At 45.9% G+C, this 16,406-nt stretch overlaps 1 protein-coding gene across 3 annotated transcripts in view; it reads right to left on the reverse strand.

The window, feature by feature from the left end:
- MEGF11 (multiple EGF like domains 11) overlaps nucleotides 1-16,406 on the reverse strand; it is a 292,447-nt gene that overhangs the window by 76,568 nt on the left and 199,473 nt on the right. For all 3 annotated transcript variants that reach the window (XM_036735788.1, XM_036735786.1, XM_036735789.1), the window contains exons 3-5: nucleotides 8,457-8,703; nucleotides 5,120-5,240; nucleotides 1,134-1,270 (exon numbers count right to left, since the gene is read on the reverse strand). In XM_036735788.1, the coding sequence (XP_036591683.1) occupies nucleotides 1,134-1,270; nucleotides 5,120-5,240; nucleotides 8,457-8,703 (505 nt within the window). The remainder of the gene's footprint in view (nucleotides 1-1,133; nucleotides 1,271-5,119; nucleotides 5,241-8,456; nucleotides 8,704-16,406) is intronic.

Here is a 16,406-nt window from a genome sequence, read left to right on the forward strand (position 1 = left end):
AGAAATTACAGTTTCTAAATGACCTCAAGCTGTAGGTAAGGGCAAGATAAAAAACAGGAAATGTCTAGGCTCCACTTGCATCCTTACAAGTCATCATTGTAAAGACTGGGCTGAGCATTAAGGCAAGAGTGAGGCAGTTGTACGGCGGGGGACTGAGCAACATCAAGGTGGATTTGTAGATCTGGGGGCTGGAAAGGCCCTTAGCTTGGCTCCTTTCTGATTCTCAATCCCAGGTGTGAGTCCAGTTTAGGTGTCGTGTGTGTGTGTGTGTGTGTGTGTGTGTGTGTGTGTGATGGAGATTCCCCTTGGTCCCAGCCACAGAACCACACCCTGCACCTCCCACCCCAGCAGGGCCTTCAGGAGTGGCCAGCTGTATTACATAAGAAAAACACACAGTCTGAAGGGAAGCAGAAAATGGAACTCTGGGGAACAGAACTGTTGCTCCTGAACTGTGTCTCTGAATCAGGCCAGAATAAAAACAAGTCCCACCTGAGGACTCCTGCTTTGCTGGGAGAGACTGCTATTGTTTTCATTCTGTTTTGGTCTAGACTTGTGATTTTGTTGTTGCAAGGAATTCACAGCGTAGAAACTGTCTCCATCGGTGGACATTGGCAGCTCATCACAGCTTAGACTCTCAGGAAATGACCCAGGGCACTGAGAGGCTGTGATTTGTCCATGGTCACACAGCTGGGACACATCAGAGGGAGGCCTTACTTGAACCCAGATTTTCTTGACTCCAAGATTAGCATTATCCACTATGCTTCACTGACTCTCTGATATGTTAGAGATGTGTGAACAAAGTGATTGATTTCTAAAGCTAAACAGATAGGACTTCTGGATTACCAACCAGCTCATCTCCATTAACTCATATAATTGAGATTGGCTAGTTTATTCTCCTCCCTCCCTCAGGGAGAGTCACTATAAATCTTGGGTAAAGATGTTAGACTGGGTGACCCTCTGCAGGCTAAAGGGGAGCCTGTTTGGGAGGTGTACTTACCACATGCCTTTTGAGGAGCATGGGAAGGGGCAGGCTGGTAAAAATCATGATCCTTATTTGCAGAGCTATCATGAATGATAGAAATATCAACGATCAGGACAACTCGTGTCAACTGGCCATGCAGGTGACTCCTTACCTGTCGCCCATGTAGCCAGCTGCACACTGGCACCGTCCTGTCACATGGTCACATTGCCCTCCATGGTGGCACGGGCAGTTCTGGCTACAGTTGATGCCAAATGTCCCTGGTGGGCAGGGCTGGGCACATACCACTCCCTGAAACAGAGGAGAAAGGTTCTGTCTGACCTGTGATGACCAAGAAACAGCTGGACTACCAAGAGAAGTGATAGAGGTCAGCCTTCCACAGTTAGATGAAGGTCACTTAATTGTTTTTTGTATCATAGACTCCTTTAATAATCCGGTGATACCATGGACCCCTTGTTTTTAAGTGCACAAAATAAAATATGTAGGGTTATAAAGGAGACTAATTATTTTGAAATATTTTAAATTATAGACCTCAGGTTAAGAACTCATGCTAGAGACAACTGTGAAAGTCTGTATTATCCTTACAGACTTTCAGTAAACAAATCAGAAGGGCCTGGCTGATGCTGGAAGGACTTAGCATAATAGCCTTTATTTGGCCACCAGCTAGCATATTTAGTGTCCTATTTACTTTTTGATACTCTGTTGTATGAATATTTTTTTCCTTTGAGGACAGGTTTTAGTGCAGATTTGTAGGAAGTATTAACCACTACCTTCCAAGCAAATCACCTTACAGACAAATCTGGATGAGGCTGCTGCTCTAGGCCAACTGACCCCAGGGTCCCACTCACTGGATGAATAACCTTTGGCCATGGGGCGTGGAACCTTCAGCCTTAGTTTTTACCATAGTCATCACAAAATGCCTTTTATGTGCCTAGCCTTGTGCCTGGTGCTACGAGAGATGCTGTCAAGGGAAGGTAAAGATATGGATATCTTGTCTTCAAGGACCTTTGAGCATGAAGGGAACAGAAAACATTTAGTCACCAGAGATGAGGCAAATGGTACATTATCACATTCCAAACTTTGTGGTCCATGGTCCATTGGGAACGAATAACTTCACCCTTATAGAAGCCTCAGGCAGGGGTAACCAGCACCCCGACCCCAACCTGAATGCCCATCCATCCATCTCTGCTGGTAACAGTCATTTTCCTCCTCGATATTCTAGAGAAAAGAATCTTGAGAATTATGAGGAGTCAACAAGCATCACTCTTTTCTAGGCTAGTTCTCTTGGGGTCCAGAGAATTAATCCAAGAAACGAGTAACTCCTTCCAACTTCCCCTTGGGGAACCAAATATCTCTCATTCATCAAGTCAGCCTCTAGCACGGAGGAACATGTGTGTTAAGTGACAGGGGCTGGGATCCTCAAAATTCCTGCCCCTCTCTGTTGGTCTATGTCGTGGGGACATTAGGAGAGGTTGTAGTTTCATAGTGCTAGCACCTTTAAACCCAACTTGTGGTTTCAGGAGAGGCCCCAGTACAGCTTTGGGACGGAGAAGGGCAGAGTATTTCAGAACAAATACTATTGGTAAGAACGGCATTTTGACTCAGGGAGAAGCAGAAGGTGAAGAGGAGAACCCAAGTGGGCAAGGAGTCAGTCTTGGGACTCAGCCTTTGGGGGGTGGTTTTCTTCTCCTAACTATGGACATTTACCATTGCTTATGTGATTCCACTGATGATAAGTCCTTTCATTCTTAAACTCCAAACCCTTCAGCTTGTCTTTCAAGGACTAGCTGGTCTCCTCCCTCATGTCTTCTACCTATTCCCATTACTACCCTGCCTCATCCCTCTGCTGTACCTAAATTAATCTGTCTATTCTCCTTGGCCAGGAGCTCATCCATGCTCACCTCTGCAGCTTTGAAAGTGCTAGCTGTTAGGGCAGCTACATGGCACAGTAGATAGAGCACTGGCCCTACACGTATTAGTTGTGTGACCCTGGGCAAGTCATTTAAACCAACTGCGTCCAAAAAAGAAGTAGTAAAAAGAAAGTGCTTTTCTCTTTGTCCATCTTCCTTTGCAATGCCTAAATTGGGGCTTGGTACACAGGGAAGGATGGAAGGTGGAGTGCTCTGTTTCGGGAGCTGACTGTCTGATTTGAGTGGTTAAGGACCTCCATTCATTTGGGCTTGGGTTCTGATTACTGTGCCATGAAATAGTTTCCCACACTGTCCTTTCTCTCTTTCCTTTGTCTTTCTTTGCAAAGCCTCAGATTTCTGAATGAAAAAAGAGAGCCCAGGATTTTGCCAAAACTCTACCTGGGACTGGAGCAAAACACCCTCTAGGATAGGGGAAACTAGACCAAGACCAATGGAAGCACGCCCAGGAGTGACTTGTCCTATTGGCCCATTTCCTAAGTAGAGGGCTTGAGCCCCTGGACCCTCTGCCTGGGGTTGGAGTGGGAGATGAAGAGCAGAGCTAATATAGGGCCATAGCAAAAGGCTAGTTCCCCTTTGGTACAGTCTCCTAGTCCTTTGAGGGACAGTCCCAGAGTCAGGGCTTACTTCTTCCAGATTATGGACAGGACTATGACCACCCTAGCTAAGGAAGTGAGCATTGGAGACCACTAAGAGCCTGGGAGGGGTGGACCTTCTCTGATATTCCTCACCTTTCCCCAACTATTCCCCTTTCCTTGGGAGAAGCCCTATCACTTGGCTTCCGGTTCATTATTTTGTGACTGTTTCGTGCCTGTGTGTGAGGTATTAATAATTCATACAAATCTGCAAGTAAAATGCCTCGTGTCAAAAATAGAAATCCAATTGTCTACAATAAAATTAAAAACATAAAGTCCTCAAATCCGAAGACTCCTCATCGACACAAGCTTCTATCGTCTGGAAAAATCCTTTGAGGTGTCAAGGGGGTGGGGGAAAATTCTCCTACAAGCCTGTTCTCTCCCCATCCCACACTTCCCTGCATGTTCTGACTTTCTCTTTCTCCCTTCTCCTCCTCTGACGACTCAGCACTGCTTTCATTAATGCTGGAGAGCAGCCTTGAAACTCGCACTCAGTGTTCACAAGGCTCTTTGTCTCCCTCTGTCTCTGTCCCTGACCTCTCCCTCCTCCCTCCCCCATCTCATTTCAGCTTGTCCATCTGCTTGCTTGGCTCAAATGCACTTGGCCTCTGGGGACCAAGCTCTTGCAAAAAGATAGTCTTCCAAGATTTTCCCCTAGGGTTCTCAGGTGGCTGGGCTGGGAGACATGGGGCATTATCTCAACAACCTCCCTCCCACCCCAAGTCCCAGCCTCCTCCTTAATCAATGGGGCTCCTTCAACTCCCTCCTCCCAAAACTGTCCTCTTCTGTGTTCACAGTCCCCCAAAATATCCTGCTTCTGCTCAGCTAGCTGCAGTCTCATCCCCTTACCAGAGAGGTTTCAGGCCCCAGTGGGAAACATCCTCAGCGTATCATTTAGTATCTCCAGGAAAGGGATAGTATTGATAAAGTAGATGAATGGAGGTTTCCCTCGAAAGCAAAAACAGGGATGGAGGGAGGGGAGTGCAGGAAAGTCAGTCCTCCCTGGGGGCCACTGCTAAACAACCCCAGGGAAGGTTTAGGGAGCACTGGGGAATAGGCGAAAACTCTTGACCAAAAGGATGTTTGGGTATGACATCAGGGGACTAATGGCGCAGCATGCTTCCTGCCTCTTGACAGAAAGATGGTGACTACAGGTGCAGAATGTGGGACACATATGTGGCATATCACAAACGTGTTCATTTGTTGTGTTTGCCTGTGTTTATTTTAAGGACATTCTGCTAGGTAGGAGAAGTTGTTTGAAACTGAAAAGATCATCACGAAAGCATTAGAAATGAGATTTTGAGATTGTGGATTTCAGTTATTCAGGACATCCCACTGCTGACCGTGTCACTATATTAAGTTTAATGCAGAACTCACAGAGGGAATGGACCTCAAAGTAGGAATCTAGCTCTTTCACACTCTCCCTTCCCATATAGCACTCAATAGGACCTTGTGATCTGAATAAGAGTGGAGAGAGGAGCTGAAAACTCTCCAAACCTGTCTTTCCCTGTCCTTTTGTCTATTTCTCTCGTTCCCTTCCCCCAATCCTGACCCACTAGAGCTGAGACTCCACTTACCGTCCATCCAGGGGGGCAAGCACACTCCCCTGTGATATGATGGCAGGTACCCCCATTCTGGCAGGGGCAGCGCAGGTCACAGTGTGCCCCATGGCTCCCAGGTGGGCACTGCTCCTCACAGCTAAAAAGAAAACAGCGTCATTAATTGTGGGTGAAAAGAGAGCTAGACCTCCTCATGTACTCAGCATCAGGCAATGGCACATCTGCAGAGGGATGCCCCAGACTGGTCACTGTGCCATCCTGGGCAACCATCCCAGCTTCAGTTTCTCCCTCTATAAAGCGGAGATAACCTCTTGACTCCAGAAGTCTCTGAAAATAGTTGAAGGGAAGGAAACAAGGGTCTGTATCCCTGGATTAGATGCACTCTGGGGAGCCTGTTACTGCAAATGGGTAAATGAAGGCATTTGGGCTAACACAAAGTGTGGGTGGCCGAGGAGAAGGTACATGATTGCCACCAACAGCAACAAGTGGCACAGACAGCCAGGGGAATAGAATGTTGGCCCAGGAAGTCTTTGTCCCTCCAGGGCCCACACACCATGTTTTCTGGAGGTTCCCTGCCTAAGTGCCCATCGCTGCACCTTCCTAGACATTTTGAGGAATTTAGGATGCCAAGGCTTGGATTTATTTTCATATAATACGCCTCCTCTGTTATAAACCTGTGAGGTAAGCAGAGCCAGTATAATTATCCCCATCTGGAAGATTCATAAAGTGAGGACCAGGAAGATTAATTTATTTGCCTAAGGAACCATAGTGAATTTAATTTGCCAAATATTTATTAAGCTCCTACTATGAATGAATGATAAAGTATTAAGTGCTTACTGTGTGACAGGCACTATGCTAAGCATTGGAGGGTACAAGCATAAGCAAGCAGGGTCCTTCTGTCTTCAAAGAGCTTACATTCTTTTTTTCTTTATATATATTTTAAAATTTTTACTTTTTAAATTTAATATTTTATTTTTCCCCAATTACATGTAAAATTTTTTTTGAGTTCCGCACTCTCTCTCCCCTCCCCCACCCTCTCACTCCCCACCATTGAGAAGGCAAGCAATTTGATAAAGTTTTGTATATGCAGGCATGCAAAATGTATTTCCATGTCAGAAAGAGCTTACATTCTATTGGGGGAATACAATACATAAACTGGAGCTAAAATGGGGGGCAGCAGGGTTGAGGAATCATGGTTTGGAACTGCTTCCAAATCTCAGTTTCCAGATCTGCCCAATGAGGATAAGAATACTGGCCCTGCTTACCTCACAGGCTTATAACAGAGAAGGTACCTTAAGCTAAGAAAGAGCCAGGCCCTGGCACGCTAGACCCTGCCCAAGGACCAGTGAGGTGAGGGTGGTGGGCACTTCACTGGGGAACTTCTAGAAAGTGGGGTGCTGTGGAAGTCAGGTTCCATAGAAGACAAGGCAAAAGCCCGCTCTTAGAGCCCAAAGTTTTGTTGGGGGGTGGGGTAAGAGGTGGATAAGGAGGGTACAAGTGGCATGGTTTGAGAATGGCTGGCACAACACCAGGCCCAGGAATATAAACACAGAATAAAACAGAATTCTCATTTTCCAGGACCTTATATTCTCTCATTGGGCCTAGGGGTACAGTACAATGCTTACATAGATAAATAAATATGATATTATTTGAGATGGCACAGACTGATAACAACTAGAGGAATCGGGAAAGGCTTTGGCATCCAAAGTGGCATCTCACTTAAGCCTTGAAAGAAGAGGGGAGGAAGGGAGAACATCTCAGATGGGGTAGGTAGGAGGTTGGAACACTTGGAGACAGCTAATGGGCTTGTGTGCCGTGACATGTCTGGAATTATGGCAGGCTCAGGACCAGATTCCAGAGCTTTTCTTCTGTACTACATTGCCTCTCTGGCATCTCAGCCTCTAAGGAGGCTGCACTCAGCCAGGATCAGGATTTAAATGCAGTCTGATTTTGACCTTGGTGTTTGGTCATTGACTCCCTGCAGCTAAACTTGTCCTGAGAAGGGTGGTAGAGGAAAGCTAAGGAATGCTTTTTCTAGTATCCCCCTTTCCAAAGGCCCTCTGGCCTCAGCTTATTCCTCATCAGGGTGAAGGAGTCTGCTGGGAACACCTGTATGGGGCAGGATGCACCTAGAGCAGCACTGGCCATGGGGAATCCCAAGAGGATGAAGCTGTTCCTAGGCTGACCAGGAGATCTGCTTTTCTTTGCAGGGATCTCAAACTGAACAGATCTGATCTTTGGTACTAGGTGTCCACAGCTGATGTAGGCTTGGCAGAGGCCTCTAAGAGACTTATTTGGGAGTGGTGTAAGGGTAATTGAGACAAGCAAAAACAGTGTTTAGCCCCATGTTTGCACTTTCTGGGGTACTTGGTCCTTGCCAGTGGTCACTGACACCTCCCCCCCAATAGAGACTTGAGGCCAAGGCCAAGGTCAGATGGGAGTCCAAAGTCAAACCTAGATAATTTTCTTCCAGACTCAACTCGTATCATTCTCTACAGTTAACCTTTCTTGATCTTAATTTCTGATCTCCCCTTCCCTTCAAATTATAATGTACATGCCTATCTATTTATATGTTATATTTTTCTCCCATAAAATAATAAGCTTCTTGAGGATAGGCATTATTTTTCATTTTGTGTTTGTGCAGCTGGGACACAGCATGTGTTGTACACAGTAGGCACTTAATAAATGTGAGTTGGATTGAATTGAATTGGTCAGCATTCTAGAACAAGTTGAAGCAGATATCTTCAATCCTCATATGACTGGGCCTATCCAAGGTAGTTCAAACAGTGGCTCTAGAACACTGGATCAGGGCTATAGACACACTCAAGGATGCCCAACCCAAAGGGCATTTTCTAAAGATGGCCAGGTCACAATCAGGGTTTAGAATAGGAAGTGGCAGAGAGAGGGGATCCAAGGCTGGGAAGATTCCAGGGGATTCTTGTGCATTCGGACTTTGCATAACAATCATGCAAGCTCTATGCAGAGCAGCTGTGTAAATTGTTGTTGTTCCTCCTTCATCCAAGCAGACCAATGGCACTGTAATCTAGGGCTAAGGCACGTTTGCAAACAGGCCTGCGGCCCTGTTGCCCACATTTGTTGAGACACCAAAGTAGAAGGATGCTCGAAGAATGGAAGAAATAGGTGGTGCGGTCTTGCCTCCTAAAGACTCCAGGCTTTGCTGTCCACCCCAAACCTTTCAGCATGTGTTGTCTTTCTCAATTAGAGCATGAACCCCTTTGGGGGGAAGGGCACAGTTTTTGCCTCTTTCTTTGTATTCTGAAGACTTATCACAGTACCTGGCACACGTAGTAAATATTTTTCTCAGTAATTCATTGCCCATCTCCACAGGACTTACTAGACGCCAGTGTAGCCCGGCGCACAGTGGCACTCTCCAGTCCGAGGGTCACAGGTGGCACCGTTGTGGCACTGACAAGGAAGCTGACAACCCTTGCCATGGGTCCCTGGCTCGCAGAAGTCCTCACAGCGCCAGCCTCGGTAGCCATCAGCACACACGCAGGCCCCCGTGATGGGGTTGCACAGGGCACCGTTCTGGCACTGGCAGCGATTGCTGCAGTGGGGACCCCAGTGGTCACTGTCACAGCCTGAAACAGAAATGCAGAGAGTTATGGGACCCCAGTGAGGCCCTGCCTTGAGAATATATTGGATCATTCCTCTCTGTCTTGGTTTCTCTCCCTCAATCTCGGTCTGTGTCTCTACTTGTCTCTCAGGCTTAATCCTTTTCTGTCTCCTGCCTCTCTTCTTCTATATACGTTTCTCTGCTTTTCTCTGTCTCCTCCTGTTTCTTGGATCATTGAGTCATAGGTCTAGAGTAAGAAGGGACTTCAGAAGTCATAGCATCACAGATTTAGACTGGGAAGAGACTTTATAAACCATCTCGTCCAGTCCCCTTAAATGGGTAAATGTCTTACCCATGGTCACACTTTAAACAGTAAATAGTAGAGCCTGGATTTGAAATAACGTTCTCTGATTCCAAACCCAGAACTCTTTCTGTGACTCTGAGCAAGACGTTCAACCTCCTTGGGCCTCAGTTTCCTCATTTGTAAAGACCAGATAGCCTTTGAGGTCCCTCGCAGGTCTTTATCTATGATCCTATGTATATGTCTTGGAATTTCAATCTCTTTCTATCCCCTGCCTCTTTCTTTCTATGAAGCTGTTTCTTTCTCTGTCTCTATCTTCCTTCCTCCCTTCTGAGTTTGCAGGCTTTAGAAGAAGAGTGCTAGAAGGCACCTTAGTGATCATTTAACTCCCACTGGACGAACTCCCAATTGTGAAAGTCCTCAGAACTGACCACAAGACTCCAGAGATGCGGTCTCCCCAGGGCAGAGCCTGGCAGGATTGTCACCTCCCTCATTCTGGGCACCACGCCTCTCAAAGAAATACAGGCTCATGTTGGAAACCTTTGAATGTAATTCAATGCACCTCTAAGATAATTTTTGAGCAGTGCTGTAGCAATTCAAATTCTAGAGCCCCCTAAAGGGGGTGAACAACTTCTCTGGTGATAGCCTTGGATGCTGAGAGTCCCAGCAGAACCACCTGAGCTCTCAGAAACTCCTTCATCAGCTTGATTCAGCCCAGCAAACATTAATTACACTCCTACTGTGCGCAAAGCGCTGTGCTGGGAGCTGGGGAGGCAGAGAAGGTGAGAGAAGTCTAGAAGAGATAGGATCCCTTGCTCTTGGAGATTTATGATCAAACAGGAGGATATGACATATCCACAAACCACCATAATACAGAATTAAATACACAAATTGACAGAGCCTCAAGAGAAGAGTGAGGGTCAAGGGGGAAAAGGGTTATTACTAACTATCAGGGAAGGCTTCTTAAAGCAGCTGACATTCGTGGTGGGATTTGTTTTTTAATGATATTTTTTCCCCAATGATATAATGGGCTTTAAAGGATGGGCAGGGATTCAGTGGATGAAGATGGAGGGTGTTCCAGATACATGAAGCAAAAGCATGGAGGTGAGAGAGCACAGGTTTGTATGAGAGATAATGAGTACAGTATTGTGGTCTGGGTATAGCAGGAGCTCTTAGCCTGGGGTCCGTGGATAGATTTCAGAGGGTCTGTGAACTTGGATGGGGAAAAAATTGCTTCTTTGTTTTTCCTAATGTTGTTTTCCTTTGTAATCCTGTGCATTTTATTTTATGTATTTTAAAACATTATTCTGAGAAGGGGCTTCACCAGACTGCCTGCCCCAGGGATCCAGAACACACAAAAATGAAGAATCCCTGGCAGAGTGTACGTGGAGGGAGGTACTCAGAAATCAAGCTGGAAATGCAGTGTGAGGCCAGATTGGGCAAGACCCTCAAAGAGAGTTTGGATAGAGTTAGGAAATCACTAGAGGGCTTTGAGAGGAGAAAAAACAACCAGATCTGAGCATCCCAAGGATAAATCCTGGAGTGGATGTGTGGAGTGGGGTGGAGAGGGGGAGAAGTGGAGGTGAGGAATCTATTGGAATAGTACAGGCAGTTAGAAATAAGTAGCAGAGTAAAGTTCTGGGAAATCAAGGTTTAATGGGACTGGCCAGTGTGGGGCTGAAATGAGATGACGAAGGAAATCATTAGAAGGGAGTCGAGTAGGGAAATTAGGGTGGTCAGAATTCCCTAATACCCTCCAGCCTTGAGTCTCACTGCATCTCTGGTACCTTGTGTATTCCACATAGAGAAAAGCGGAAAACACTTCCTGGGCGCCGAGAGATAGATTTCCAACAAAGTGCTGGGCTTCACACTTGCAAAATGTTTTTTAACTTTTCAAATTGCTTTCATATTGGATACACAGTTTAATAAAGAAGCACAGACAACCCTTTCAGGGATACTGGAGAGGAGGGGCACAGAGAGGGAAATGGGACGTTTTAGCAACAAAAGGAGAGATCTCGGAATCCTTTCTAATCATCCTTGATCCGGTAGCTCAGTGTGGAATGTTTGAGCTGGAACAGACAGTTAATGATCATCTAGCCCAACCTCCTCATTTCTCATACAGGGAAACTGAGGCTCAGGGAGAGTCATTCACTTAATGTCACGCAGACACTGGCTGTATGATTAGGGGCAAGTCACTAAACCTTTGTTAAGTCTCACTGTCCTTGGAGAGCAATCTCTGTAATACCACAAACACTAGCACCATCACCACCGTCATCATCATCACAGCTGGCATTTACCTAGTGCTTTAAGGCTGGCAAAGTGACTGATAAATGACATCTCTTTCTAGCCTCATAACAGCTCTGGGAGGGAGGGGCTATTGTTATCTCCCCCTTTTTCAGATGAGGAAACTGGCAGAAAGAGGGTAACTTGTCCAGAGTCCCGTAGTAGAGGTGTCTGAGGCCTCATTTAAACCTTCCCAGCTCCAGGTCAAGGACTCTATACAATGAGCCACCTGTCTGGCTCACAGGGTTGTTGGAAAATTCAAATGAGTCAAGGCATAAAGGGCTTTGCAACCCTGAAAACACTATATGAATTTCAACTGTTGTTGCTATGATTATTTTGCAGCCCAGGTCTTGGGGAGTCAAGGTTGACAAGCTTTCCACCGCGCACCAATGCTTTCCCTTGGGGGCTCCAGTCTCGTCAGCTCTCCTGAGCCCCTGGTCGAATCCCCAAGTTGTGTGGCCATCTCCCTGTTAGCAACCCCACCATTTGGGTGGCTGACACGTTCCAGGCTTTGTGCTCACATTCCTCCATGACAGCGCACCCTCATCCTTCCACTCCATACCCCCAGGCTCCCTGCCATTCATAAAAAAATTCTAAAATCACTGAACTTCAGAGCTAGAAGTGACCTAACGGGTCACTTAGTCCAGCGCAGAGCAGAGCAGGGATTCCCTAACAATACGGACAACAATAATGATACCTAGCATGTGTATGACACTTCACATATATTGTCTCTTACCTTATCCTTACCACACCCCCAGGAGGGAGATGCCATCATAACTCCCACTTTATAAATGAGGAAACTGAGGCAGACAGGTTAAGACACTTACCTAGCGTTCCAAAGCTAGTAAGCATCCGAGGCTGGATTTGAACTCTGGTCTTCCTGATGAAAGGTCCGGCACTCTATCTACTCTGCCACTTAAGGTGGCACCAAGCCCCTATTTGAAAACTTCCAGGAACAGAGAACTAACAGACTCTCGGACAAACTATTAAGGGCAAACCAAGAAACTGTAGAGATTACCCAGTCCATCAGGCTCACTTTAAAGGTGAGGAAACCAGAGACCAGAGAAAGAAAGTGACTTGGACATTCATCACCGCCATTCTACTTTAAGACAGCTCCCATCACAAAGAAGTCTTCTTCTTATCCCCATTATTATTATTTCCATCCCAGACCTGTGCTTTTATCAGCGTAGAGGACTCCCAGCAAGCAAACTCCCTCCTCTGATGTAGATGATCATTCCAGCTGTAAACTATAGTCTTAGTTGTTTGGAGCATGGAGACGTTAGCTGACAGACATCCGACTGCTAAGTGTAAGAAGCAGGGCATGGTGGCCTCCTAGGCCTACACTTTAGTCTATGTCTCTCAAGGTAAGATAACGCTTCTCTGTAGCTTATGCCAGCTGTTTTTAGTTCTACCTTAGTCCTTCGAATACTTTCAGGCAGGGTAGGGATCCATGAATTTGGGTTTTAAAAATGTTTTGGTAACTCTATTTTAATCAAGTAACTTCTTTTTGTAATCCTATGTATTTTATTTTATTTATTTTTTAAAATGCCATTCCTAGAAAGGGTCAGTGGTCTTCACCAGAATGCCAAAGGGGTCCATGGCATAAAAGAAGTTAATAATTCTTGCTTTAAAGGAAGGTCCCTCCTAAATGGCCCCACCTCCCCCTTGCATTCTTTTCTTCTATAAACTAAACTTTTCTCTGGTTACTTCAACTGATTCTTCCATATAACAGGCCAGCATCTCTCTAGCTCTCTCCCACACTCAGGGATGCAGCAGGGCTGTTTATTGGTGGGTGACCCCAAGGAAACCTTGTAGCATCAGCTGGATATCAAAGGGACCATGGGAGAGAGAAACCCAAGGCAGATGACTTGACCGGCCAGGAGGTAACCGTGCCAGCAGCAAAGTACCGAAAAAGAGATGATGATGATGATTGATGAAGGTGGGCTGGCATCTCTGCTTCCTGCTGGCTACTATGACTACCTCTAAGACCCAGAATAAGTGGACCTCAGTTTTCTCATATGAAAATGAGAGAGTAGAACCAATCCTGTTTTCCAAAACATGCCAGTACAGAAAGTCTGCATAATATTATGGGAAGAGCATCGCACCTGAACCCAAGAGACCGGGATTCGTGTCGTGGGTTTGACACTCTGTGACCTTGGCCAGATCACAAAAACTGCCAGACCCTTAGTGTTCTCAACCGTAAAATGGGAATCACAATATTTGTGTAATTCACCTCAGGTTTACTGCAAAGAAAGCTCTACGGGAATGTGGATTATTCATAGACTTAGGGCTAGAAAGGACCTCAGAAGCCACAGAGTCCAACCCTTCCACTTTACGGGGAAGAAACTGAAGCCCAGGGGAGTGACCTGCAGAGATTACACCAGGCAGTAAATGGAAAAATCAAGACTGGAACCCAGGTTACCGAATCACAGATTCACAGCTTTGGGACCAAAACTGACCTCGGAGATAACCCAGTCCAAAGAGTCTTAACCTACGAACTGTGAACTTGTTTTTAAAAAACTATATTGAAAACTATTTCAATAGAATTACTTTCCTTTGTAAACCCATGTGTTTTATTTGTTTTAAAACATTATTTTGAGAACCGGTCCATAGGTTTCACCAGACTGCCAAACTAGTCCGATGCCTTGTTCAGTCATTTAGTTGTGACCCCATTTGGGGTTTTCTTGACAAAGATACTGGAGTGGTTTGCCATTTCCTTCTCCAGCTCATTTTTATGGATGAGGAAACTGCGGCAAATAGGGTGAAGTGACTTGCCCAGAATCACACAGATAGTAAGTGTCTGAGGCTGGATTTGAACTCAGGAAGAAGAGCCTATTCACTGAGCCACCTTGCTGCCTTCATCTTTACAAAAGAGTCAACTGAGGCTCAGAGAGGCCACGTCATTTGCCCAAAGTCACACAGGCAGTAAATAACAATTAGGATTTGAACTCAGGTCCTTGACTGGACAACCAGTGTCCCATGACATCTTAATTATCCAGAGGTTATCTATTCTGTCCAGAACACCAGCCAAAAACCCCAGACAACCAAAAAAGACCTCAGGGCAGCCCAAAATGAATTCCATGAAGCTCATGCGCTAAAGTTCAGGCTTTACTCACAGAAGAGCCTGCCACACCCTATTTACCCTTACATTGGTTCTATTTCAAATGAGTTTGTTTATGTGATGCTTTAGCACACTGAAGACTAGAGAATGGGATGGCTGACAGTCTGGCACGCTCCCGGAAGTGAGAAGTGAGAGCCAACCACTTGACATTGAGGAATGAAGAGACCTATAGAAAACTGCACAAAGAAGACAAAGAGATGAGAAAAATCCCATGGTCTGTCTGGGGCTACCTAATGTCAGGGCAGAGGGTATTGCTGTATTCTATACAGTACGATAACCATGCCCATGACGATGCCCCCCGGCCATCAAGAATATATTCAACTACAGTGCCAGCATTCACAGTTTAGGGAAGTGGAGAAGCGCATGACACATTTTTAGAAAGAGTTTCACCCCCAGTGGTTAAAATGGAAAAGATAAAAAGCTGGTGCTCCATGGAATGAGCTTCAGTTATCTAGAACATTCTATGATAACTGCTCAGTCTCTGATGATAGTGGATAAAAGAAGAAAAAGCGCCAACAGAATTATCCACATCGGTGGGGCAAATGGAGACAACCATTATCACAGTTATACTAATACAGCAATAACCTTGCATCCGTAGAGCCCATTATACCTTAGAAAGCACTTTTGCTGGTAACATCCAAATTACTGCCATTGGTTTTGGGATATATTACAGGACTTTTCTTTTTTTCTCACACAGCCTTCTCTTCATATTCATGTTTCACTCTGGCTAATATTAAAATGAAATTCCATTCTCTGAGCAACAACTGGGTGACGATAGGGATACCCAAGGAGTACGCTTGGTATACTGTCATTGCTTGGTCATTTCAGTTGTGTCCCCATTTGTGGTTTTCTTGGCAAAGATACTGGAGTGGTTGGCCATTCCCTTCTCTAGCTCATTTGACAGATGAGGGATTGAGGCAAACAGGGTTAAGTGACTTGCCCAAAGTCACACAGCTAGTAAGTGCCTGGGGTCTGATTTAAACTCAGGTTCTCCTGACTCCAGGCCTGGGGATGGGGAATCTGCAGCCTCAAGGCCACACGTGGCCCTCTAAGTCCTCTGGTGCGGCCCTTTGACTGAACCCAAACTTCACAGAACAAATCCCCTTAATAAAAGTATTTGTTCTGTAAAACTTGGACTCAGTCAAAAGGCCGCACTTGAAGTCTCAGAATGCCTTGAGGTTGCAGGTTCCCCACTCCTGCATCATCAAGTTGTTCTTGGGTATAATGAACATGGTGCAGAGTATCAACCAAAGAGTGTGACACAGAAAATTAATCTACAAAATAGAGTGGTCATCACAGAGGGAGCTAGGTGGGGCAGTGGCTCCTAGTGTCCCATGGCCCTAGTGACCCAACCATATTTCCTCATTCATCCTCTCAGTGTCCCCAAGGGAGAGGAAAGAAGAGCTATGGTTCAAGAGAAGAGAGAGGAGGCCTGGCATACCTCTCCTCATTTCACAGATTGAACAACTAAAGGGCAGAAAGGGAGAGTCTGGGGATAGAGCTGGGACTGGAAGCTGCATAACTTGGTTGTTGATTCTTGGCCTCCAGGAAGAACCCCTAGTGACTACCTTCCCTCCTAGGATGAGCAAAATCAGGATGGGGAAGGGAAAGTTCTTCTCTCCCCTCTTTCTTCCCTCCCAGAGGTCTCCCAGTGGGTGGAAAGCAAGGGCCCTAATCACTTACAACAGTGACATCCTTGTCTCCCCTCCCCCTACCATGAGTCCCTGAATTCAGCACCCTCTCTCCCTCCCTCTCCTTGAAGAGTCAGTCCAGGCGAGCTGATAAGTCTTGCTCTGGGTCAATAGATCTCACCCAAATTTAGCAAACCAACCGGTGCGGAGACAGAGATGGAACAACACTTGCTCCAAACCATTTTAGCGGATAAATAAAATGACTCCCAAGTAAGTGAGGCCATTTGTCAAGTGACTTTCCCCAATAAAGGCAGAAGCCTATTCTCTGTGGTTGAGCCTCTTTGCCTTAGGCTAGTCCAGGGATCTGGAGCCCAGAGAGCCGGGCCTGAATG

This window comes from Trichosurus vulpecula, chromosome 8, assembly GCF_011100635.1.
Source record: "Trichosurus vulpecula isolate mTriVul1 chromosome 8, mTriVul1.pri, whole genome shotgun sequence".
In the NCBI taxonomy this organism is placed as follows: Eukaryota; Metazoa; Chordata; class Mammalia; order Diprotodontia; family Phalangeridae; genus Trichosurus; species Trichosurus vulpecula.